This window comes from Manis pentadactyla, chromosome 12, assembly GCF_030020395.1.
Source record: "Manis pentadactyla isolate mManPen7 chromosome 12, mManPen7.hap1, whole genome shotgun sequence".
Lineage (NCBI taxonomy): Eukaryota > Metazoa > Chordata > Mammalia > Pholidota > Manidae > Manis > Manis pentadactyla.
In genome coordinates, this window is record NC_080030.1 from 6,527,228 (window position 1) to 6,553,586 (window position 26,359).

Sequence of the window (26,359 nt, forward strand, 5' to 3'; positions counted from 1 at the left end):
CAGGGTGGGAGGACTTGGCATTCCGTGCACCTTGGCCTCATTTTGGGGCTGCTTCTCTAGGGGAGCCACTGCAGCCACCCCGGCACTGCTGCTGCCTCCACCTGGGAACGTCCACGTGACCACCGAATGGGGCTTCCTCAGCTCAGAGCAGACTGACTGGCCAGGGCCCCTCTGCGCAATCCTGGGGGATTTGCTCACTCGCGGCAAGCCCGGGTGCAGGTGGCTGGCCTGACCGTGGCCAGGGGTGTGGTGCTTCCCTGGGAGGTTCCCAGCCCCCGTATTCCCCACTTCAGCCGGGAGGGGGAGCGGTGTGGCCACCCTTCCAAGGGCCCGACTGCTGTGTCCAGCAGGAGAGGTGACAGCAGCCGAGGAGCCTCCTAGCGTTCCGGGTCCATCTGGGACCTGGTTGTCATGCAGGCCCTGGGCCTGAGGGGAGCCCCTCCAAAACCCACCACACCAGCACTGACGTTCGGGCAGATGACCCTGAACCAAGCCCCAAGGAACGGCTGCTCCAGTCACCTCATCTTCGACACCTTTATTGCTAGAATCAGGTCTTAAATTCTAAGGTGGTTCTGAAAAAACCCGCAGTGAGGAAATGCTGCAATCACTGTGACGACGGAAGACGAGGGTCACGGTCACAATTAACACAGACATGCGCTGGCCCCACAGAAACAAGAATATTTGCTCGGCCACGGCCACCAACTTTACACATAAAACTGGGCTCTACCCAGGGACAACGTCTGGGTGCTGGCGTGAGGTGAACCGACGCCGCTGCCCCACTGCGTGGCACAACTGAGAACACCCTTGGCTGCATGGCAGGAAGCAGGGCCCAGCAAAACCTCCGCAGCTTCTCATCGTCCGAGGGTCAGACCAGACAGAGCACACGGGTGGGGGTCCGTGGCCGTCTCAAGATCACGCAGCATGGGGCCCCGGAATGTTCTCTTTGCAACAGGACAGGAACTTAAGTCACCTTTCCTGAAGTGCTCTGAAACGTCTCGGTACAAAAACACAGAACACTGATGACAGACTTGGCACGGAGGAGCTCTGATGTGGCGGGGCTGAGGGAGGACGGAAGGCGCTAGTACCCCTGCGCCCAGCCAGCCCGGGACCCAGTCCTCGCAACAAGGCTGCAGGGGGCTTGGGGCGCCTGGTCAGTGGGGGGGCAGAAATGGCACCCATGCTTGAGCTTGGTCAGTGTTCAACCTCTGACACTATCCCCAAAATACAGCTGCACAGCCAGAGGGGTGCCCTCACTCAATGCCAGGGGAAGTCGACAGTAAGCTCACTGGATGTGAGGCACCAGTGGGGTGGCCCTCTGTCCATTTGAGGTCCCCAGGCCACGTGGGACCCCGACAGCATTTCACCCTTGTCTGCCTGCACGTAGTGGCACCACTGGTCTGCTCTGCGTTGAACGCATCTGCCCACTGGGGAGGGACACTTGCCCTGGGGGCTTCCTCCCATCTTGCAGGGCTGAGGGTCCTCTGTCTGGGGCCAGCACCCTCGGTGGCCCTGGCTGAGGCTCTGGGTCGCCTTCCCTGCCAGGCCGAGCGCCTGGAGGACGATGGTGCCTGCGAGGCCCCCAGAGCCTTGCTGACTTGGTGAGGCGCCTCAGGAAGCACCGAGTTTGGCAACGGCAGGCTTCACATACCTCCACCCAATTAACACAGTTGTGGTGAGCCCCTGCCGGGATGAGCATCTGGCCTGCAGAACCCGCCTGGAGTGCCGTCGGTCACCCTCTCCAGCCGCCCTGCCCTGCGGCCTCTGCTCCTGGGCAGGCTGGGTGTGGCCCCTTGTCTCAGCTCATGCCTGGCCTTGGGGTTCACCAGGAGCCCGTGGAGGTCTCTGCTTTGGAAGCTGATTCTACCGACAGACAGCCGACACCACCCACCCCATGTGGTGCCCAAGTGGGCTCCGGTGTCTCCCAGTGGCCTGTCAGCAGGCTCCTGTGGGACCCCCACCGTTGGTCCCTGCTTGGAAATGGTGTGGAGTCCATCTCTCCCCTGCCCGATGGGGTGCGACTTTCTAAACCAACTCCTTGCCTTGGCTCTGGATCAAACTTTAAGAACTTTTCTTTTCATATTAGAAAATAAAAAAAGGTTTAGAAAGTTGCCCAGGTACCACCACCAATCCTACAGAAAGGGCCTCGAGATGACAGGCCAGCCCTGTCCCCGCCCTGACGCCGATCCTGGCCAGGCAGCTGTCAGTGGTGGTCTGCTTGGGGAGGGGACAGGGACAGCTGGGCAGTCCCCAGAGAGCATGGAGGGTGGGCAGTACAGGGAGGGATCTGCACCCGAGCCGTGTCTCTAGAAGAAGATGACGTCCTCCTTGCTGGCTTCCTCCTTGTCCGGTGGTGTGGGCAGCGGTGTGGCGGATGGGCGACCAGGAGGGAAGGACGGGCCAGCCTTGGGGGAGAGGCACTCGGGGAGGACCTCAGCTGGGATCGGGCCCAGGGCTGGGAGGCACCGGTCTGGAAGATAGGGGTTTGGGGTGTCGGCAGCTGCCAGGCGCCGAGGGCGGCCGTGCTGCTGGAGCTGGGCTCACCTGGGGCGGGCAGGGGGCTGTGGCTGCTGAGCAGGACGGGACTCAGTGAGCGGCGGTTCCGAGAGGCGTTCTCGTCCTTGCCCATGAGCTTGTTGAGCAGCGGCTGCTGCTTCAGGTCGAAGGGGCCTGAAAAGAAGGCGCAGCCTGGGTGCCTGGTGCCAGGCACATGCAGCACGGCCCCGACTGTGCGACTCCCCCCTCGCTTCTGCCCAGGAACAAACCAATCCAGATGTAAAGCCCTGGATGCAGGGAGAAGAGACCTCCGGCCACAGAGGCCTCTGGAGTGAGAGACCCTCGTCCCTCAAGCCCCAGTGGTCCCAGGGGCGGGGGCTGGCCACCCCCTGGCTGAAGCCTGCACGCTCCCCGTGCCCTCTGGAGAATGGCTCTGGCGCATCACTCTAACGAGGAATCATTCTGGTCTCACACACCGCCCACGACGGGACCTCAGAGTCCAGGGCACACAGGGTCAGCAACCTCCTGCACTGGCGGGAGGGGCTGCAGGGAGCGCCCAGGCCCCGCCCCCTCCGCCTGGCCGCTGGCCCCGCCCCCTGCTCACCTGCGCTCTCCCAGCGCTGGGAGACCCTGCTCTTGCCGCCCTTGTCCTTGCCGCCCTTGGTGAAGGCGGCCAGCTTGGTGGGGATCTGCTGTTGCACGGCCGTCTGCCTCTGGATCTGGTTGGTGGCGCTGAGCAGCTGGATGGGCACGTCGCTCTTGGCTGGCCGGTCGGCCAGGGCGCTGTCCCGGCGAGCCACCTCGGGGCGCTCTGCGTACTCAGGCCCGCCGCTTGACAGCAGCACGCCCACCCGGGGCCCTGGCACTTTCGCCAGGGCTCCAGGCCCTTCCTGCCCTTCCCCGTTGAAGCTGGGAGGGTGGCTTGGGGGCTGGGCCTGAGAGAGGAACAGAAGTCACGTCCAACACCGTCGTTTCTGCAGGAAGCCCTTCTCCGGGGCCCTGCCGAGGAGCTGCTCCCCTCTGGTGCGGTGCCCGCGGCTAGCCTCGCCCAGCCCCCTGGCTCTGGGTCCACTGCCACCTACCTACGGCTGAGCTCGCTAGGGCTCTGAGCTGTGGGGTCTGTGCTGGGGTAGAGCTACGCCAGGCGGCCTGTGCCCCAGATACACACACACGCGCACTGACGCTCAGTCACACAGCCAGACATGCTTTCGCACGTGCACGGTCCCATTCACACGCACGCACGCTGACGCCAGCGCACGCTCATTTGCACCAGCACGAGCACGTGTGCTCATGCGCCCACCTCGGCCAGCGCATCGGGGGGCAGCGCCCCGGGGGCCGTGTTCTGCTTCTTGAGGCGCCGCAGCAGCTCCAGGCGCTCCCGCTCCCTCTCCACGGCGCGCTGGGACTCGCGCAGCCGCTCCAGGTCGTGCTGGTAGGCCTGCCGCTGCTGCTCCAGCTCCTCCCGCTCCTGGGCCAGCCGCCCCCGCAGCTGCAGCGACTCGCTCTCGCGCTGCTGAAGCCGGGCCGCGGCCCGCTCTAGTTCCTGCTGCTGCCGCAGGCGCTCGCGCTCCCAGCGCTGCTGCTCCAGCCGCACCTGGCCCTGCAGCTTCTGCATGCACACCAGCTCCTCCCGCTGCTTCTCGAAGTTGCGCTGCCGCTCCTGCTCCAGCAGCACGTTCCCGCGCGTCGACTGGAGCCGGAGCTGCTTCTCGTGCTCCTGGATGGCGGCCCTCTGCATCTCCACGTAGCTGTCCTGCTGGGCGATGACCGCCTGCAGGCGCAGGGGCTGATGTGAGAGCCTCGCCCTTGCCCAGACGCCCACGGCCCAGGAAAGGGCATGAGCAGCTAATCACAGGTCCCACAAAGCCCCTGTACCTGGAGGCTGAGGAGCAAGTGGGACAGTGTCTGGATCCGCTGGACAAGCTGCAGAGAGAGCGAGACACATGCTGGCTCTTGGCAGGGAGCCAGACCGGGCATGCATGCTAGCCCCAGGGTCGGGGTGGGGGGACAAGCTGCGCCTACCTCCAACTCCACGGCAGGGGGCAGACGGGAGCCAGACTCCATACCCGGCGCCTCCACCTGGGGAGGCAACAGTGTCGAATCACAAAGAACTTCTAAGGACCAACACCACTTGGGTCAGGTCCACTGGTTATTGACAAGAGACACGACCCCCTCCACCCCTTTATGATGGGACAGGCGCTGCCTGGTCATTTGGCTTGTGCTAGTCTTGGTGTCAGAAAAACGAGTGTGCAGGGTGGCCCCTGGGAGGTGAGGAGGTAGCCGCCGTGGACCTGCCGTGTGGGGGGCTGGGCTCAGGTGGACTATACCCAGTGTGGTGCTGGCACCTGCGGGCATGAGGACACCTGTGCAGGCCGAAGGCTTGTAGTCCTTGCACGGTGTCTCTCCCCCACTGACAAGCCTGCGGCTACTGCCCTGAGCCCTTCTGCTTCCCCACCTCTGCTGCAGGTGCCCCTTGGCACTCCCAGGACCTGTGGGAGGGTGGAGCTCAGCCTGCCCGCACTTCAGTCTGGACTGACACATTACTATTCGCCATAAAACAGGATGGCACCTGTTGCTATTTGTGGGAAGCTGGAAACGTTAGACAATCCAAACAGGCTGCTCACTCTTGTTACCAGTAATTAAAAGGGCCCGGGTGGCACTGTACTGAGCCAAGGAATGTCTCAAGGAAGCACGTACCGCCTGTGGGGCTTCCTCGGAGGCCTCCGGGGTGTCACTGAGCTTTGAGTCCAAGCCACTCACAGGGCCCTGCCAGTCTCGGGGGCTGGGGTCGTTGCTGGAGACCTTAAAAGTGCCACCTGAAAACCCCACGCCAGGCATGTGAGGACGCTGTGGGTCCCATGGGGCTGGGACCCCACCCACCCGGCCCAGGGAGGAAATGCTGTCTGGGCTGCCGCCCTTGGACCTGTGCCGAAGGGATGGCATCTGAGACCCAGAGACCAGGAGTGGGAGGGGCTGGTCTGCACGCTGATGTCAGAACACAACCCACAACACTCAGAAGTTTCCGGAACCCCGGCCACAGGGCTGACAGATGGCTGACGGAAGGCAGCACTAGGACCCCGCACAACAGAGGCCTGGGCTTTGCCAAGGCCGCCGTGACACCCCAAGGACCCGAGGGGCCCCACTTACTCTTGCCGGTGCTGCTCCCGCTGTCATAGCCTCCAAAGGTCTCTGCCCACTGAGGCAGGCCCGCAGAGCCGCCCCCGTCTTCCGCCTGGCCCAGCTGCCTGCAGATCAGGTTCTGAATGTCCTCGACTGGGGAAGGAGATGGGAGGGATGGAGTCACCCCTGGGACCACACTGAGGTGCCAGGGTGTGGAGGGGCATGGCACCCAGGGTTGAGGAGCTTGTGGGGAGTAGATCAAACCCTCCCGATCACCTGATGGGGACTAAATCCTGGCTCACTGTGCATTCCCTGTCTTCAGGTATGGCTGCCAGGACATGCAGACACATGTCTACTGGGAGGGGCGTTCAGGCACCTGGGCCCAGTAGGGCACTTGGGGGTGGCCAGCGCGTGTGCTGGTGCTCACACGGGTCAGGGGCCACAGAAGGGCGGCCTTGGGGGCAGGCAGGTCACACAAAGTGCTCTAGGGCAAGCAGGCTTTGGCCAGGTGAGGAGGTGGAGAGAATGTTCCAGGCCAAGGCACAGGATGCAGCATCCTCAGGGGGCCTAGAACAACGGCCACTGGACAAATGGGAGGAAGCAGGTCGGTGGAGCCAGAGGGAACAAGACCATGTGAGCCGAGTCTATGTGGGACCCCCGTTTCGAAGGGCAGGGGCTGCCTGTCTCATCTGCTGTTGAGCAGTGCTGGCTGCTGGGTGGGACTGCCTGGCCTGGCCGGGGGCTTGGCAGCTGTGTGGAGGCTGCCAGGGCCTCTGGTGAGGACACAGCTCTGTGAGGCAGGACGGGTGACAGGGCATGGAGGGCAGGCCGCTTACTGGCCAGCGCCCTCCTGTGGCTGCTGGTGCTTAGAATCCTCTTCCTGCTAGCTTCGGGGTTCCAGGCCCAGCTCCTGGGAGGGCTGCTGGGTTTAGGGGCCCTCTGAGAGGACCCACCAAATGCATGTGTGCGCACCTTCTCTGGGATGTCATCCCCGACTTGCCTCTCAGCAAGAAGGGACCTTTAGAGGGTGGAGAACCTGTCGTGGCCAGCTTCAGACCCCAGGGGCCCAGCGTCACGCCCTGCACGCAGCAGTGTTGGCTGAATGTGAGAGGTGTTGAGATTTGTGCCTCACGGTGCCTGATGCGTGTGTGTGTGTGTGTGTGTGTGTGTGTGTGTGTGTGTGCGCGCGCGTGCGTGCGTGCGTGTGTCTGTCAGCACATTTCCCAGGCTTAAAATACACCTGGCGAGCAGGGCCGCGAGTCGGCCACACCAGGCCATGTGCCCAGCCTAGGGACCCCCGAGGAGCCCACCCGGGCAGACCTGTGGCACCGGGGTGGGCTAGTGGCCAGTGAGGGCCACACGCAGCCTGCTTACTCTCGCTCATGGCCGACTTGAGGATCAGCTCCCCATGCAGGTTCTCGGGGGGCTCTCCTCCGCGGAAGAGGAGCCGAGAGCCAGCCAGGTCCTCCAGCCCACTCATCTCGGCCATCTCCAGGTAGATCTGCTGCTTCTCGCTCAGGCTCTGTGCGATCTGCTGGTCTTTCAGGTTCAATCGCTCTGTAAAGTGATGGCGGGGGTGGGGGTCGGCCTTCCCTGGGATCCTCTCCCCCAGGCACCGGCGCTGGTTGCTGGGGATCCCCGCTCACACCCCCATCCCTCTGCCCTGAGGCTGACTGCTCCCCTTGGTCAATGCTCCCGGGGGGGGCGGTGAGGCCACGGCCCTGTCTGCTCGTAGCTTCCCCTGGGTTATAGGAATCAAACTCAGCGGGGCTTAAGGAGGACTGTACGCTCCTCACAGGTTGATTTATTCGTTTGGGACAAATGAGATTCTTATAAGACTTAAGTTTTCTAATCTTGAAAGTCTTCTTTTAGGCATTTAGGCCAAACTCCCTGCAAGTCTATGAGTTGTACACTGATTTTTGCTGCCATGACTGTGACTATGACTGTTGTACTGGACCTTTTCAGTTACACACATCCCATTTATACAGTTATACACATCCCATTCAGCTAAATTTCCAAGCTCTCTTATCATCGGCAACGATTTTCCAGTTCAATCTATTGGATTTTCCAGGCAAATGATCATGTTACCTCCAAAAACTAACTCTGTCACCTCCCTTTCAATCATGAGGACTGACTTCTGTTTTTTCTGTCTTCTCCATTTCCCCTGAAAGCTGGAGCTTCCAGGATGGAGATGATCATGTCCAGTGTGGGTGGCCCTGCTTCACTCTGATTTTGACGGGAGGGTCCCCGACTTTCCAATATGAGGGATAAGATTGGCTTTGGATCCCAGGTGGGGAAGAGTATCTTGATAAAGAGAACGTGCATTTCTAATTCATTAAGAATCTTGGCAGGAATGAGGGACAGATAGACATTACGGTTTGGGCGGTACCCTCCATCTGTGCAGGGAGGGTATTTTATTACAATCTGGCAGAAACAGGATGAATACTGGGTTAGCGCTGTGCTTCCAGGGTCTGTGGGACACCGCCACCCCTTACGGACATTTTTACTAATTAACAGCCTCAGTATTGCACCTCTCCTCATAAAGAGAAGTAAAATACATACTACCTGATGTTGTGTAAGTGTTAACTCATTTAGAAAAAAATTACAGTTAGTGAGAGGCAAGGGGAGAGTTGAGACCACAGTGTGCTAGGAATTGTTCTTGGCAATGATTTCATTGCAATCTCGTGGGAATCTTGAAAACAAGCATGGATAAGCCCAGTGCGGTGTATCCACACAGTGGAACAGAAGCAGGCCTCAAATGGAAGGACATTCTGACACCTGCTACAACATGGTGGATGATGAAAACATCACCAAAGCGGAATAAGCCAGGCACAAAGGACAGATGATGCATGACTCCCTTTCTGAGGCCCCTGGAACAGGCAAATTCATAGACGATAAAGTAAGATGAGCAGTTACCCGGGGCTGGAGGACGGAGGGATGGGAAGTGACAGCTAACAGGGATGGGGTTACTTTTTGGGGTGATGAAGAAAATGGTCTAGAATGGATGGTGGGGCCAAATGCTGAGCTGGACAGTGTGTGAATTGCATCTCAATGAGGTGGTTAAAGAAAACTGACAGGGAGGGGGAAGCCGAGGTCCCGGGCTGCACAGCGAGGGCTGGTCTGAGTTGACCTGGCCCTAGACAGTGCCTGTGGGGCTCTCGTGCTCTTACAGGCCTGGTGGGTTCTGAGGGTCATGGAAGCCCCTGGTGAGCTCTTCCCTGCATGAGGACCGAGGGAGGGGGCAGTGTGCACGGCACAACCATCGTCTCTGGAAGGGGTTCAGGAGCCCTGAGCACCACCCTCTCTCTTTCCCTCACCTGCCCTTTTGTGACAAAGCTCAGCTCTCAACACCCTGCGGAACTGCAGGGACCGGACAGCGCACAGCAAACGCCTGGTGGCTTGGACAGTGATGTGCACCATGGCCGATGTTGATAGGGCAGAATAGAAAGGCGGCTGGTGACCCCAGGGCCTCTGGGGTGCTCTGAGAGGGCCATCTTGCCATACACAGTACACGCTGTGGGCACAGAGGCCCGGACTGACTCCCCCTCACCTTGGAAGTCCCGAAGCCTCATGGCGCGGGCCTCGACTGCCTTCTTCTCCTCTTCGGCCTCACTGAAGGGCCCCTCCTCCTCATCCGGACAGCTGCGGGGAGAGTAGGCAGATGGGCGAGCACGCCTTGTGGGCTGCTGACCACCACTTGCAGGAGACTGGGGACCGGCCGGGGAGGGGAGGCTGCAAGCCCAGCAGAGCTGGGGCTCAGTACCGGGCAGCTCTGAGCAGGCTAAGGCTTCTGGGAGCTTCCCGGTCTAAGCAGGCTGATTGGGCGTGGGGCCGGACCACCTTCCCGTCTGTCGGGGGCACTTGGGGCTAGGTGTCACGCAGAGCCACAGGGCTGGGGGTCTGAGAGTGGTCCCTGGCCGGGGCAGGAAGCACAGGACGCGGAGACCTGCTCTAACAGCTCTAGTCCCACGCGGGGGTTAGGGGAAGAACCCCCATCAAGTGGGACATCCCACCAACACGGAAGGTTGGGACTGCCTGGTTCCACATCCCCTTGGCCCTCCCTCTTCGCATCTGACAGTTTGAGCAGCTGTTGGAAGGAACTGGAGTGGAGGTGTTCTGTGTAGAGGAGGGGAGGACACTGCACCAGCGCGCAGCGAGGCTGAGGAGAAGCAGAGGGGTCTCCTGCCTGCCTGTGACCTCCGGCGCTCTCAGGTCACTGCTGGTTTGCCCACTGTCACAGCCAAGGGCAAAACTGCTGCTGGAGGCCATCGCACGCACGGCCCTCCTCACCTCTCCACCGCCCTTCTGATGTGGGCCATCCAGGTGTTTCTCTCCTCCTTGGAGCTGGTGTAGATCTCGTACATCTCGGGCCCTTGGCGCGAGGCACTGATCAGGAACATGGCTTTCTCCTCGTTGGCGACTTCCCTCACAATGAGCTTTTGCAGTGAGATGACAGGGCGCTTCGAGTCCTGCACAGGCAGAACGCGGCGGAGAGGGTCACCCTTTGCCCGCCGCATTGGCACCACTGCGGAACCACGATCTCGGGGGAAGGGGCCCAGGAGGGGAGCGTGTGCCCCATTTACGTTCACGTGAATGAAACCAGAAGTATTTTGCCATCTGGGGAAAACAGACACTATTGCAATGACAGACTTACATCCTTTTCATGTGTCTAACATGCTTAAAAAAGGTGTCTTATGATCAAGAACACATGAGCACCACACAGAACTACAGGGATGCAAGGGTAGGTGATATGGAACAAAGGACAAGCCTTCGTCCTGGCCCTGTGGCCTGAGCACCCAGAGCCAACCGGTATTCCCAATGTGCTGTGACCCTGCAGGACAGAATGCTCTGACAGACCAGTAAAATGCATGCTTTTAACGGGTGGAATTGTGTTCCCACCCCAAATCCTAACCCCACGACCCCAGAATGTGAGTGTATTTGGAGACAGGGCCTACAGAGAGGTGATTAAGATAAAATTAGGTCATTAGGGTGGCCCAGATCTAGGAAGACTGGTGTCCTTACAGGAAGAGGAACACAGACACGGACACGCCCGGGGATGACAGTGTGAGGACGCGAGAGGACGGCTGTGTACATGCCAAGGACAGGCCCGGAGAGGAGCCGGCCCCACCGATGGCCGGGCTTGGCTCGCGTGACCAGGCTGTCCCGGCACCATCGTGCTGTGGGGTCAACATGGCCGCGGCTCACAGCGCGGGGCCCCAGCGATGAGCCAGCGGAGAAGGAAGGAAGGTTCTCCTGGCAGGGACGCTCACGTGAGGAAGAGCCACGCACATGCAGAGGCTGGGACTTGACAGGGTGTCAGCAGGTGGCTGAGACCATCTTAGGCAACCGGTGGGGACCCCAGTGCTCAGAAAGTGCTACTCCTGCCTTCTGGAACCTTCTGGCCCGGGGCAGGGTCACTCACAGAGGCGCTCTGCTCACCGCCTTGCTGAAGTGCTCCCTGACGTCGAGTTGGCCCTGGCCGCCCCTCCACTCAGCGCCCTCTGCCCAGGTGGCTTTAGAGCAACCCCCTAAGGTCCCGGCAAGAGACAGGCTACGCACCACAGAAGCAAAGACGTATTTTTGGTCTTTTTCTTGAAGCAGCAAAAGCACATCGGTCAGCAGGACAGCAAGAACATCTACGAGAAAGCACAGGAGAGACACCCAGGGGGAATGCGGTCACCCAGGCGGGCTCAGAGGCCCCGATGGCGTCCTGCTCACTCTCAGCCCGGCACCGGCACGCTGCCGCATGAGCCGTGGGCTTCCTCTACCCCGCCCCTGCCCGCCACCTTCCGGGTTTCAACATCTGACACCAGTCAACAGCCAGTCTCCACCTGGAGGTCCCTCTGGGGCCTCCTGCTCTGTGGCTCTGCTGTCCCTGTGCCTGCTGAGTCTGGTCTCTGAGATTCTGTTGCTCTGGTTTCTGGAATGCGAACTCATTCACCTCTTGGTTCTTCCTGCTCCCAGGTTTCCCGGGACCTGGGCAGCTGGACGCCGCCTCCTACTGGTACGACACACGAGGCCTATAGGCGCATCTCGTGGCAACTGCACGGCAGAGCTTCGGCACGCAGGTGCCAGTTCTGCACTGAATGTGCGCCAGGAGCGCTTGTGTCTCAGCACAAGTACTGCCTCCACAGAGGCTTTTCTGGCCACCACGACCTAGAAGACAGCCTCTCTGTGGAATCCTCATGCTGCCGCCGGCTGGCGTCCTCTAAAGCACTGACTGCGCTTTTCACTATGTTTCAGTTTAGTTTCTCTTTTGACCTGACTGCAGCCCCACAAGGGCTGGGGCCTCCCACCGCCCAGCTGGGTGCTGAGTCCTACCTGCTGGGGGCTTGCCCGTGCAAATTACGGTGAGCACACTTGGGCACCTGCCATCAAGCATCCCCTGAAGGCCTCTGAGGATGCTGATGCTGACAGACAGGCAAGGATGTTTTCAGGAGCTCACGAAATGGGTAAGAAACTCAGGCCTGAGGACTGCATGTTTCTGGTCTGTCTAAACTGCACCATAGAACTTGACAGTGGGGCTCTGAGGACACCCCGAGCAGCAAGTGGGGTGCTTGGGGACACTGAGGCCGGCAGTCTGGGTGGTGCCATCTACCCACCCTGGGGCCCTTCAGGGGTTGGACCTACTGCCACCTGACTAGAAATCCTGGGACCTGTGCCAAATCTGGGGTGTCAAGACGCCTGGGGTTTCTGCTCATAAGTCAAGACTCAGCATGCCCTCCTCACCTAGTGGCCCACCTGGTGCGCACACACACCATCTCAAAGACCAGGGCGAGAGTGCTGGTCCGCCTGTCTTTCTCACTGTGCTCCCTGGCTGCCTGCGTTCACCCAGACTGCGTGCAGCCTCCCTTCAGCTGAGAGGCAGCCAGGCTGCAGGGGCTCCGTGTTGGCTGGCACCACCAATCCAGAGGCGCCTACTACTGCAGGGTGGCGCCCCTGGCGGGGCCCGGGGCAGGGCTTTACCTTTCAGACGCCCTGACATGGTCTTCCAGCACAGTGGGCCCTCCAGGTGGAGCTGCCGCTGTAGCATGTCCTCCTTGCGGAAGGTCAGCCCGTTCTTGAGCTTGCTGGAGGACTTCAGGTCCATCTTGCCTGCGATCTCCCTGAGGCGCTGGCCTTTCTCACACTCACTGACCATGGCGTCCACTTGTGAGATGATGTCTTTGATGAGGCTCAGGGCCTGCATCAGGTCCTCGTAGTCCTCGGTGCCAGCTACCACACACAGCAAAGTTAGCGCATTCTCTTGCCCGAGCTCGTGCATGCGGAGGAGTGGACAAGCTACGTGGCCTGGGAGGCATGTTCCGAGGCCACTGCTCAGGAGACCCTCAGGAACCACCTTCCAACTCCAGTTCCAGTCTTCTGGGATATAAACACTTCTCCAAAATAAATGCAACAGCCTGGAGTTTGGTTTTTGCTAAGAGCCTCTGTTGAATGCAGAAGCTACGGGGCGATTCAAGTGACAGAAACAGCCCCGCGTAACTGCCGCCACTCCTTGGTCAGCACGCTCCCGTGCTCCCCAGCTCTCTGTAAAGATGGCCTCCACCTCCTGCAGTCTCCAAGACCTGGCTCCTCTCCTGGCTCTAAGGACGTGGCTTTTGTGGCAGGGCAATCTGCTCATTCTCCCATGTCCCAAAGCCCCTGTGCATGTGGGATGGGTGGCTGGCACTGCTCCTGGCTGGGCTGCATGCCCTCTCTCCTCTGCCCTCCACGGGCTCCACGCGTGTGACCCGGAGGTCATCTCTGTGCCTCTCTGGCTCACCCTCATCATCCACTCCCCAGATCCTGGCTGAGGGCCAGCTATAGCCTAGCCTGTGCCAGGGGCTGGGGGTAATAACGGCAGGTAAATGAGACCTGGCACCCCATCTTCCCAACTGAGAAACCCCAGCACCCAGCCCTGTGGATTCTGCACAGTGGCAGCTCAGTTAATGAAGATCGAGTCCAGTGGAACCCAGAGAACCAGGGACAGGGCACAGATAGACGTTTAGCCGATCCATGGCTCAAACAGGGCAGGAAGGCAGAGCCCACCACCCAGGCACTGAGGGGCAAGGGCGGATGCTACCGTACCTGCTGTGTTCTGAATAATGCGCTCCACCAGCACAGGGTACTTGGTTATGCGCTGAGTGACCAGCAGAATGCACTCTTGCACGCCAAGCCGCCTCACGATGGAAAAGTTGCCGATTTTCTATGGAACAAAACCAATCCATGCTGTACTGACACCCTGTCTCCTGCCAAATCAGCCGGAGGCTCCTTCCTTGTCGCCCACTGGGGCCTTTTCTTTACTGCGTCACTGGACACTTGAAAGCGGGGCTTGCCTGCTGTATACGGGAAGGCCACGAAAGCAAAGGCAGCCTCCCCCGTTGGAGGCCAGGGCCCGCAAAAGTGGTTAACAAGGAACCAGAACCAGCCAGAGGGTGGTTACAGGAACTCCCTTGTGAGCTGTATTAGTAATGCGCGCACGCACACACGCACACACACACACACACACACACACACACACACACACACACACACGAAGGCCCTGCCCCCACCAGTGGCTGTGGGAGCCCCCGAGAACTCTGACCCGGCTCCCTGATGGCTCCTGAGGCACACCTCTGGCCACAAACCCAGGAAGTGGTCACCCAAAGCCATTCCCTGGTGGTGCTTTCTGGGGCACACCCCACATTCTGGTTTCTGCTCCCACAGCTCTTGAGCACGTTTCCAGAACGCCAGCCATCGGAGGGCCGCCTCTGAGGAGCCAGGAGTGCCGCTGGGCCGTGAGATCTGGGGGGCTGAGCCCCGTTTCTGCTTCCTCCTGTCCCATTGGAACCCTCTCACTGGCTACGTGTCTCTGGCTCTGATGTCAGGTGGCCTGGCCTGAGACTTGTCGGATGAATTCAGGCCCCGATGTGACCCTCCCGTTCACATCTACCCACTGCAGTTATGATGCAGTGGCACTTCAAAACAAGTCATTCTTAACTCTACACGGTTAGTTATTCATATCCATTCAGAACAAAGCCCTCAGGGGCAAGAGGATGGCTGGAGCTGCCGACAGAGCCCAGTAGCCTGATCCCAAGCATGCTCCTTAGGAAGCGGGAGGTGGGGCCTCGCCGCATCTGGCTGGCCCAGGCTGGGTGAAGCATTTCTGGTTCTGGGCTTTAAGTGCCCGCACACTGTTAGGTGGGAGACAAGTGTGGGTCAGTCCACAGGGCACAGGGGACGGACGGGGACCAGAGAGGGCACAAGGCAAGAGGGGACAAAGGGTTAGAATAAGGCATGTCTCCTACCAGCCGAGCAGTCAAAGGTGGCTTTAGGGGTGGTTCCCAGGGCAGGGCGGCCCCCTGAAATGGCCCTTGTGTCACTTTAACTATGGCCATTCCACACCAGGGCTTGCAGGGGCACCTCAGACACCACCCCGCGGGGGTGAGGATAAAGCCCAGGTCTGTGTGGCTTTGCTTTTTTATACCTTGGGATTTTCCAGGAAATCTCGCTCACATGCCCTGAACAAGTCTGTGGTTAAACATGAAACAAAACCTTGAAAATCACTGGTTTATGGCAGGTACTTAAAATTTCAAACTCTCTAAAAGTCTACAGTTCTGTCAGAAAAAGACCTACAGCAAAGAGGATACATTTTTTACTTAAAAAAAAAAAAGAAAAAAAATCTGTTTTTACCTTGATCAGGTTTTGAAATTTTTTGTTTTGCTGCAAGAGCAACTTGTAATGACTGACCGCCTCGTTGTGGCCACTACAGAAGACCCCGTATTTTTCTTTCATTCTCTCCCCATTTTCACCTGAAAACTTAAGAAAGATAGCAGAGGTGTCACTGAAAAGAAACATGAAAACTGCCGGGGCTCATCTGACTGTGCTGAAACACGTTTTGAAATTTGTGATTTCTTTCCTCTGTAACATATACTCAGAAAGAGGCTTTGGGACGGGACGTCTTGGCAAGGTGCAGCACCGGAAAAGGGAGACAACTTTCTGCTAATGGGCTTTACTACGTCCGGGGTGCTGGCAAACTTCCTGAAGCCTGAGAGGGAGAAGTAAATTTAGGCGGGAGACTGTCAGAAAAATGTAAAAGCAATAGGGGTATTCTTCTAATCAATTCTAATTAGCTGACTCAGGGAGCCTGGGGCACCCTGAGGTCGGGGGCTGTATTATGCGTCCCCTCCACCACCCGTCCATCTCAGCGGGGCCTCAGAAGGTGGTGCAGAAGCCAACTCAAAGTCAACGCCACTAACCAAACCACAGATGGCGTTGGTCTGCAGGTATGCGTCTAGCAGTTAAAAGACACAGGAGTCAAAACAGACAAAAGAAAACAACCAAAAACCAAAAACCAAACCAGCCAACCAACCCAGATCATAACACTGGACCGTGTTCGGACAAATGTGTTTGGTTTTAGGCCTCCGTGTTTGTACGTAGACTGTTAGCTGTGTTCACCCATGAGGGCTCAGGACCCCCCTTCTCTGTGGATCAAGCACTCAGTGAGCAGGGGCTGTGTTCTTCATTCTTGCCAGGAACAGAGACGGGGCAGGGCTGGGCCAGGCCCTGGGCTCGTCCCCGCTGTGCCCACCTGCTGGACTAGGAGGTCCCCGATTTTCTGGATGATGTAATTCCGGTCGCTGCCCTCCTCCAGCGATTCCTGGCGACGCTCCTTCAGCTGAGAGAGGAAGTGGCTGTGCATCTCGAGCAGGTCGTCAGCGCACGGGAAGAGACGGCTGACGGCCTTACTGCTGAACTGCAGCTCCTCCTGCAGGGCCCTGGAGTAGACCTTCAGCATGATCTTGAGCGTCCGCACGTGGTGCACTTCGGTCTGCATCAGCTCTGCGGGGACATGAGTGCACTGACCGAGCTGGCTCCCATGTCCCACGTATGCACTGTCTGCCACCCTGTGCCCGGCTGGCTTCTCAGTCCTCACCCGAGAGCCTCTTGCCCAGGGGCCAGGCCTCCTGTCCATCCCGACCGGTGCTGCAGGGTCCCAGCTTAAGGGAACAGCAAGGGGTAGGGTGACGTCAGAAAGGAGAGGACCCAGGATATGTGCTGGGACCTCAAATTCATAGGAGGGTTTTATGTCCAGAGGACCCAAGACTATAGCTGATGAAAAAGTGAGGATTTTAATTCGTTTAATGCAAAGAAACATTGGGTTTTGTGTTGGACTTTATCTGTCATTCAAGTCAAGGCCTTGAAGCTGTGAAGAGACCAAAGGCCAACAGTGGCAGCCCCAGGGCCCCAGCCAAGGGGGCTGGAAGCAGTCTGTTTGCACAGCAGGCAAGACAGTATGGCGCAGGACTGCCTGGTGGAAGCATCCACAAGTGTCCCTCCCAGTGGGTTCCCAGGCCTGGCCCAGGGGCCCTGAGGGGAGGTGTCCATTTGGTTCTCCTTCCCACCCACACTCCAGCCTGTTCTGGCCCCGGCAGAGAGCTCCGTGTGCGACACGTGTAAGGTAGTGGGTGCCCGTGGACACCCCCCGAGCAGTGGGCTGAAGAGTGAAGATGCTTCTCTGTCAGAATCTCCTCCCAAAAAGCCAAGGGAGGAAAACACCTCCTTAGTCAGTCTTGGGGGAAGGATCACAGGAAAAACAAGCAAGGTCACTGGGGAGAGAACGGCCTCAGGTCATCATCCCACTTACAGGGGCCCAGGGGCCTGCAGGGACCTGTGTGGCCGGGTCTCGTAGTGGCCTGCCACAACCCACTCCAGGAGGGGAAGGCTGGCGTGGCGGGCAGGCCGTCTTACCGTAAAGCACATCCTGCCTCTTCACCGCCTCTCTGCTTTGTTTCTTTGCGAACGCGGCATCCACAGAGAGGCTCCAGGACTCTGCCTCGAACTCGTGGGCATCTGATTCGATCTCACTCCTCAGCGAGGCGGCGTAGGGGTCTGGGGAAAGGACAAGAGACTGCTGCTTGGGGGCTGGAGCCGGGTGGGCTCTGGGCTGCCCCAGCCCGCGCCGGGCGGACACACTGATGAGGGTCCCAGCTCTTCCTGGGGTGGGTGGACACTATGGGAGAGCCACAGAAGAATTGAGAGGAGGACTGTACCTTCTACAAAAATGGACTCGGTATTTGAAGATGTAAGCGAGAGAGAGTCATCGGCTGCCTGCTTAAATTTTAGAAATACAGAGTCGGCTTCATCCATCTCTCCTGTGACTGGTCTAAATAAAAACCATGCAAATGATTATTTCAAAGAACTGCGTCACACACGGACACATACACACTCACACACACATCCATTCTATGAAGGCAAATCAGATTGCTACTCAATCTGATGAGCTACTATGTGAGCCCTTTCCAGATTTCAGTATAAGCCTTAATTTTGTCACAGGTCATTTTAGATAGGAGACCACCTGCCAATTACCACCAGAACTTCTTCCTTCATGACTACCTTTAATTTACTTAATTTACTGTTCAGGAACAATCTAGCAGTGGGTTAATAGGATGCTTTACTGGCCACTGGAGCCCACTGGAGCCCCTGGAATTCTTTCCAGTGAGTCAGGGGGATTAGGGGGACACAGCGTCACTCACGGTGAAGGGGGAGGGAGAATCCTCCTAGGGGAAACAGATAATCAGCTCCCATCCCCACCAACTGGTAGAAGGACCGCCAGAGTGCCACTGCTTAGAGCGTCAGGCTTTCTACCCACACACTGCTGATGGCAATATTAAAAAAACAACCTCTAAGTCTCTGAAAACAGGTGAAGGCATACATAACGGGATCGACCTCCATGGCAACCTCAGCGGAACTTCTCGAATCGTGAGCTCAGAAAGGAGCTCCATCCAAGGGTCCCTTTGAGAGTATAAAGCAAACCGGCACCAGAGGACCAAGAACACCCAGCACATGCCGTGTTTGAAAAAAGATGGGCAATGAATGACTCTCTGATGCAAGGGTTAATGATAATTTCACCCCTTGCTTGGGGGCCATCGCAAAGACTCCCATGGACCGGAGGGGCTCCTTTTGGGGGTGCTGTCCTCAGGTCCCCATGGAGCCACACCCCCGTCTCCCTTCACCCACACCTGGTGGCGGAGAGAGGACCGGACTCACCCAAGGCGCGTCCTGGTTCCCGCCAGGCTGGGTGCTGGCTGTGGACCCCCCTTCTGTGAGACCGTCATGCCGACATTCCTGGATAGGGCCGGGCTGCCATCAGACAAGGGGGTGGCCCTCAGCTGCTCCTTCAGGGATGCTGCGACAGAGGCAAAGACAGAGTTGGTGCTGAGAAAGTGGGCAGGGTAGCGGAGGTGGCCCGTCCCTGTCCGGAAGCCCTGCTCCGCCTGGGGCCGCAGCACGGACAGTATCTTGGAGGTCAGCAGCTCGTTATCTAGAAAGACATTCTCGCTCCATTTTCTAGGGCAAGAGCTGTAGAAAGACAGCTCAGGGCGGCTGGGCAGCGCGCTGTCCCTGTGGCTGCCTTTAGAATGCGTGTTCCCCATGGTCACTGCCGGGGCGCCGGGACCCAGCTCGGTGGCGCCACTGCGCCCTTTTTATATCTCCCTGTGATCCTTCTAGAAATGTAAAGCTGCGTCTTCTCTTACTGTATTGGCTGAAGCAGCGGGTCTGCAGGGCAGGAAATTGTTACCCACTGTGACCGTTTAGTATGGAAATCGCCCAGTACTTTGTCCTTTGGTAAAACAACAGCAAAAAAGTCCCCAGACACCCTTTCCGTCTTGGCAGGGGGTAAGATGCAGAGGGTAGTTTACATTCACTGTGAAGAACCTAAGACCACAGAACAGGGAGCTCTGTGCTTGGCGTGGCTGGTGCCCCTTCGCACACACACAACTGTAATTAACCGGCGATCGGGTGTTGGGCTGACTCCGAGACCCGGAGAGCACAGGGCATGATGATTAGCTGCAGGCACACACCCCTGCTTATCGGCCCTCTAGCAGAATCTTGACCGCCAAAGTGGACAAGAGGCTCTGATCCTACTGTATACGGTGATTGTAATGCAACTTAACATGCTCTAAAGGGCCGTCTGCTTTCATCTGCTCATTAACCTAAGAGTTGAGATACTAGGATGCGTGACATTCTGGCTACCTTACCCACTGATGGACAGCTGAAACTCTTAGAAAGCCAAACTATCATTAATTAGGCTGATTTTCCTCCTCCCATTTGCCAAGCCAATTATTTAAGTTAGTTCTAGTTGGGATGGGGTGCTTGGCTAATTTATTCTCTGGGTGAAAACGATCCTGGAGAAAGCTCAGCTCCTGGGATGGACAGCAGCAGGAAGAAGAAATCTGCCCTGCAGCCTGTGCACCTGGCTCCTGTCTGGGGCGCCAAGCCACCCACCCTCCGGTTTCTCAGTCACAAGACGCCAGCAGCTGGGACTTTGGTTCTCAGCAGTGCGGTGACTGTAACTCTTGAGGGGGGCAAGGGGCCAGCCCCCTGAGCTTCTCTGGGGAGTGGGATTCAGCATTCGGAGGGAGTTTAAAGGGGAAATTTAAGGTGGTCACAAATGTTCAGGTGGGTATGTGTCAGAGAAAAAATTCCTGGTAGAGGAATAATGAAGGAGGTGCGTAAGCTGGTCCATACCCACGTACAGCCATGAGGCCAATGACATAGATCATTTATTATCCATAGCTATTCGTTTTTAACACAGCTCAGCACCGTGCGGGTCAGCGACTCTCACACATCCCGACATCATGACCTTAAATGGCTCATGATAACTACTGTCATAGCAGACACCGGTGACAGGATGTCACTCGGACACAAACACAGATTTACAAGGGTGAAAACAATAAATCAAGGGCTCTGGAGTCTAGGGAAAGCACCTCCAGACATTTCTACACCGCGCTAAACCTCACCCAGGCAATCATGACCTGAGTGTACAAATATGGGACAAATCCTGAAATGAGTCCTTTGCCCGGCATCCTGGCACGGTGGACAGATTGTTCCTGTGATCTGAGGTCTAACCTGAAGTCAGGTAGATTCTGCTTCAATCAATCAGTCCATGGAAGAAAAGTCACTATAAACACCAGTTCCAAAGAATCTTAACGATGGGTAACACTGAATCTATGGTAAACAGACTTAAACCTTCCCTTGATGTTTGAGATTCTCTTGTCTAAGGGTCATGATTAGGGACACCAGCTATCACTGGGCTCAAAGGGGATAGAATTTTGGTTAAAAGAATGATGAGCCGGCCCCCTCTAACACACGATATAATTAATTATTCTCATTACTGTCTGTCCCCTCAGGAGAGTGGAGGACAGCGTCTCCCACAAAACAGGTCAAGAAATCATTGTTCCGTGGAATACGATTCAGCCACATAAAGGAAGGACACTGTGCTCAGTGAATAAGCCCGACACAGAAGGACAGATCCCGTCTGACCCCCTCCTGGGAGGTCCCTACAGGAACCCATCCACAGAGACAGAACGTGGGTGGTGGGGACCAGGGGCTGGGGGAAGATGGGGAGCTAGTGTTTCACAGGGCAGAGTTTCAGTTTGGGAAGATGGAAAGTTCTAGAGATGGAGGGTGGGGATGGCTGCCTGATAACATCAATGCATTAATGCCACTGGACATTTAGAGATGGTTAAATAGTCAATTTTATGTTTATGCACATGTTACCACAGGTTTTTCAAAAAAAATTATTTTTCTTTGGGGTGACAGAACAGTTCTGCCTCTTGACTGTGGTGGTGGTTACTCGGAATCTGGATGTAGGGTAAGATTTTTGGGAACTACACACGCTCCCCTTCCCCTCCCCAGAGGGCATCCAGCAACAGGCGCAATCCAAACAGGGTCTGTGCCTGAGTCAGTGACACTGTGGGATGTCGGTTCCTGGTCTTGACAATGGACTGTGGTTATGTCAGTATCACTGGGGGATGCCTGGTGAGCGGTACTCAGTACCTGGGAGGCAATTTTACTTTGGTAACTTCTTTTGAGTCTGAGACTGTTTCAAAATAAGAAGTTACAGTAGATTCTCATCATCTGCAGTGATGTTTTAAAATGTCCAAGTGAATGCAGAATTAGCGAATACTGGAATCACTGCTCTTGGGGGAAATACAGGGTCAGGTTCCTTGAGCTTCTGGGTGTACCTTTGTCAGCCCATCAGTATAGTACCGTCTTGCTTTGTGTGTGTTTCTATGGAAAGGCACCTTAGTTAATATATCCTGTCGATTTACCATTGCTGAACTCACAGCCACAGGACCATAACTTGTGCCTGAAGAAGTGAATCTGATATACGTATTTTCTCCATACGGCATATCACAGACTTCTTGTGCTTAGGGATGCCAGACAGTGTTTCAGCACAACGCTCAGGGCCCGTTTCACACAACCAAATCCCCAATGAAGGGCACAGAAATGCAAAAAAAATGGCATTAAATACACTGCACACAGGACATTTATTTACAGTACAAGCTGAAACAAGAAGGCAGCGTGTCACCTGTTTGACCTCAGCTGGGGACCCGCATGTTGAGTGACTCATATTTTTACTGCACATGTCTGAGAGCCCCACAGATACTGATTTGGAGGTTGCAAAGACATTTTAGTGAATAGCTGAATTTGCAAATATGGAATCTGTGAATAACAAGAATGGACTGTATATAAAGAAGTTGTTTGAGGAGAGGTTATTATATTTTGGAAGAACATCTTTGTTTGTTCATAGGCACATCATTCTGACCTTAGAGCACCGATACTCTTTTTCTTTATAACTTATTTCACACATACTTCCAAAAAGTATCTGAGATGGCCTATTTTGGGGGGATGTCTTACAGAAAAGCATCATGGTGTGCATTTAGTGGCAATGTGACCCACGAGTAAATGATCCTTTTCCCTTTGACTGGACTCCTCCTCTTCAAGCTACTTAAGACTTCTACAATAAGGGTAGAGAATCACAAACCCAGTCTTTCTGTGACTTACGCAGCCAAGGAAGAACCACCTGAACAGGACACGAGTCAGTGGCCATGCCACTGCCACAGACCAGCAGTATTCCACATGATTTTTTACTCTCCATGTTTGCTGCTGTCACATCTGGGCCCTTGCAGATGCTGGAGGGACTGTCTCTCCCAGGGCTGGGGGATTCCTAGACATAGTGAAGGGCTCTCTTCAGAGCACCTCCGACGTGCAAATCAGCCAACCCAGAGCCCACACCCGGCCTCCTCCTTCTGGGGCCCTCACGCCCCAGGCCCATGTCCCCTGCCCTAGTCACTCTAGTGCCCGCTGGGACTATTCACGCCAGCCGGTCCTAAGCCTGCTCACCTGCCTCACCTGCCCCTCCCTGTGGAAACCACGAGGAAGGCTCCTGCCGCATGTGTCCACCTTCCTCCTGACCCACCCTGGGGCTCCCGTGTGTGGCCCTGCGTGGTGTGCCCTGCCTCCCGCTCCCAGGGATCTGTGAGCACCACCTCCTCCCTTCACAGCATCATTTCTGTGGCTGTGCACCTTACCACACCTGGTTAAAACAAATCCTGGGTACCCTTAAAACGCCAGCCACCCAGGGTCTGCCTGCTGGCGCAGGGAGGCCTCGAACCTCCTTGTGCAGTGGCTTTCTTACATCTAGGTGGGGGCATCATGCCATGAAAGACTCTGAAACTGCTGGTGGGAAGGCAAAACGGCACAGTGCTTTGGAATACAGGGAAACCGTTACTATACAATCCAGCAATTCTACTCCTGCGTATGTGCCTGAGAGGTGACAACATACACCCATCCAAATGCCTGCACGCAAATGTCACACAATAGCCGAGAAGCAGTAAACGACCCCACACGTCCATGAGTGGATGAATCACAACGTGGGCCCGTCCATACCACGGAACAGTATCCAGCCACGACAGGAACGAAGCCCTGACACGTACTACAATGTGGATAGATCAGGAGAATACACAGACGGAAAAGAGGTCAGGCACCAAAGCCCACGTATCGCAGGAGTCTGTCTACAGAAGATGATCAGAACAGGCAGATCCACAGAGACAGGAAGCAGATTAACAGTGGCACAGGACAGGGGGAGACTGGAGGGTGACAGCTAATGGGAATGGGGTTTCCTTTTGGGTTTCTAGAAGTGACTGTGGTGACTCTCAGAATACACAAAAAAACACGGAACTGGACGCCCACAATGGGCGAACTGTGTGGTGTGTAAATTCTACCTCAGTGAAGCGATTACACAGACGCCCGTGAAGAAGAGCCATCTTTCTGCAGGAGGGGAACACATGGTACGAGTTTAGTCGTCGTGCCTGCTGCCCTGGGTGAGACAGGAACACACATTTGTCCTGGGACCGTGTTTTCCCAGTCCCGACGGCCACAGTGGGGCTGTGGGTAGTGGTGCGGGGTGGGCATCTGGGCCACAGACGCGGCTCAGCGCAGCCTAGCACTGTCTGCGCCACCACGGCGGCCGCTTCGGAGCCTAATTAGCACCGGCTGCCCACTGCTGAGAGGTGCCATCGACCGGCGTGCACCTGGCCACCGCGGCGACTGTGCTGCAGAGCTGTTCCTATGAGGGGACCCAGATGAAAATAAGAAGTGAACAGTGAAAATGGAGAAAGTTCTTCGCCTGGAGAGGAAAAAAACACACGCTGTTCTCAGCAACACAGGATGGCAGCCTGTTCTCATGATCATTTTTTTTTAAACCTGTTTGTCTTAGTTTCTTGGTGAAGAGGAAATCTGACAACAGAAGGCATGAGGCAGAGATCACCATCCTATCTACACTACTCCACCCTGGACGACAGGTCCCCCACTACCAAGTTCAGGTCCGTAGGGGCTAGTGTCCAGCTCAGTCACACACCCCACATGACCGCAGTCTAACACTGGCCCTTCAGGCCACAGGCTTTGTCCTCTGATACACAAGCACAACCCATCAGCTCTTGGAGGAATCAGGACCCACAGGGAAAGTCCGTTAGGAAGACTTCATAGTTAGGAACCTGTTCAAAGTCATTTTTCGAGGAGGTCCAGTAAGACTAGCAAGTGACTGTCTTAATCAGTTTTTGGTTGTCTTTCTTCATCTAGAAGCACACCGACTTCTGGAAATATCAACTTTCAAGCAAGAATTTCATATTTAAATGGCAGACTCCTCTTACTGCTCAGTGGGAAAGCAATTGGAGACGTGTTCCCCCAACCTCCCGGGCACAGGAGCCCCTGAGGGTTTCTGCAAAAGGCCACACAGTGTACCAGGCAAGTGGCGTCTTCAGGCGGAAACGGCCCTCCCGGGTCAGAGGCTTGGCTTCAGACCTACTGCTCCTGTTCTCGTCCTTGCCGAGGGCCTGTGTCTGCCTTCCTGCCCACATTCTTGGTCTCAGCGAAGACTTCGCCTTTCGGGCTGAGATTGCCACCTGTCTCTGGAGAGTTCTAGAAAGTACGAGCTTTGGGCAAGTGTGCAGGAGATAATTAAGAAAATCTGATGCAAGATGAAGTCTCCAGTTCACAGTTCCCGGCTTTGCGGCCACCCGAGAATAGACTAGATCGATGTCAAGACAAATCATTGATTTCTCTGCCCTGCTTCATTTTGATGTTACACAAGCAAGACGGTATAAAGAAGGATAAAATGGTAGGAGAAAAATAAGCCCAAACACTACAAAAAACCTTAACTCTGAGCCTCGGGGGATAAAGAAAAAAAAAACGGCAGCTTGAGGCTTAACAGATACGTATGATACAGAAAAAACACTCTTACTGAGTTTGTTTTACTAATAAAAAAAAATACACAAGCCTCCCCACTCCCAAATTACGTCAAACCCAGAGAACACTATTAAAACAAGAAAATTGTGGTATCTTCTTGGCTTTGAGGGTAGAAAATACAAAAATCACACCAAGGTCTGAAAGTAGAAATAACCTGTAATGTCACCATCTACAGCTAACTGCTGCTCGTATGAAGGGTTTTCTAATTTGGGAAGTAATGTTTCATAATGGGTGATTCTGAGATCTGTGTTGAGAAATCTCAAAAGTACAGTGAAAGGATAATATTAACAGCAAATATATATACTTTTGCATTAACATTGCACAGGACATGCAGGTTATGCCACTGAGCGATGTACTTGTGAATCACAATTCTACAAAATATTTTCTATTACTCCATGGGTAATTCTGAAAGTTAAAATAGAAACAGCAATAATGCCCAGGACCATAGGCAGCATAAAAAGGACCCTCCATCTGAACTTCATGCTTTTCGCAAACGTGGACTTGCCATGGATCATGGATTTAAACGAGAAATGTAAAACTAAAACTTCACAGACGACATAGGAGAAAACCTTCAGGAATTATGGCTCGGATCACGAAGAGTTCTTTGGTATGACACCAGAAGTTGGATCCACAAAAGAAAAAAAAAAACCTCCAGATTAATTTCATTAAAATTGAAAACTTTCATGGAAAATGCTTGTGGAAGACCCTGTAAAGAGGATGAAAAGAAGCTACAGGGTGGAAAAAGGGTGTTTGCAAACCACCTGTGCCAAAGGCCTAGTATTTAGGTTATGTAATAAGTACTCAAAACTCATTAGAAAAAAATAATAAACCACCCATTTAGAAAGTAAGCAAGACAGGAAGACACACTTCACCAAAGAGGATAAGCAGACGGTAGAAGGCGCATGAAAAGATGTTCCACATCATTAGCCACTGGGAAGATGCAAGTTAACGTCACCACGAGATACGACGACCAGAAAGGCTCAAATAAAATACCGACAACTCTAAATACTGGCCAGGATGTGGGTAAAGTGGGTCGCTCATATGTTGTTGGTGGCAATGTAAAACGGTGCCGCCTCTGGCACACAGTCAGGTGGTTTATAAAGAAAACTAAGTAGTTGCACTCCTGGATTTTTACCTCAGATCAACACAAAACTTATGGTGAGACAGAAGCCTGCGTGTGACTGTCCGTAGC

At 55.7% G+C, this 26,359-nt stretch overlaps 1 protein-coding gene across 1 annotated transcript in view; it reads right to left on the bottom strand.

Moving 5' to 3' along the window:
• Positions 1 to 520: 520 nt before the first annotated feature.
• ARHGEF18 (Rho/Rac guanine nucleotide exchange factor 18) overlaps positions 521 to 26,359 on the bottom strand; it is a 63,856-nt gene continuing 38,017 nt past the window's right edge. Inside the window, exons 11-29 of the mRNA XM_036879352.2 lie at positions 18,622 to 18,760; positions 17,625 to 17,737; positions 17,323 to 17,463; positions 16,163 to 16,413; positions 15,265 to 15,390; positions 13,681 to 13,798; positions 12,580 to 12,828; positions 11,173 to 11,249; positions 9,904 to 10,082; positions 9,164 to 9,255; positions 6,988 to 7,170; positions 5,641 to 5,766; positions 5,191 to 5,309; positions 4,516 to 4,572; positions 4,369 to 4,416; positions 3,794 to 4,264; positions 3,098 to 3,428; positions 2,542 to 2,667; positions 521 to 2,467 (exon numbers count right to left, since the gene is read on the bottom strand). Of these exons, the coding sequence (XP_036735247.2) occupies positions 2,304 to 2,467; positions 2,542 to 2,667; positions 3,098 to 3,428; positions 3,794 to 4,264; positions 4,369 to 4,416; positions 4,516 to 4,572; positions 5,191 to 5,309; positions 5,641 to 5,766; positions 6,988 to 7,170; positions 9,164 to 9,255; positions 9,904 to 10,082; positions 11,173 to 11,249; positions 12,580 to 12,828; positions 13,681 to 13,798; positions 15,265 to 15,390; positions 16,163 to 16,413; positions 17,323 to 17,463; positions 17,625 to 17,737; positions 18,622 to 18,760 (3,110 nt within the window). The 3' untranslated portion in view covers positions 521 to 2,303. The remainder of the gene's footprint in view (positions 2,468 to 2,541; positions 2,668 to 3,097; positions 3,429 to 3,793; positions 4,265 to 4,368; positions 4,417 to 4,515; positions 4,573 to 5,190; positions 5,310 to 5,640; positions 5,767 to 6,987; positions 7,171 to 9,163; positions 9,256 to 9,903; positions 10,083 to 11,172; positions 11,250 to 12,579; positions 12,829 to 13,680; positions 13,799 to 15,264; positions 15,391 to 16,162; positions 16,414 to 17,322; positions 17,464 to 17,624; positions 17,738 to 18,621; positions 18,761 to 26,359) is intronic.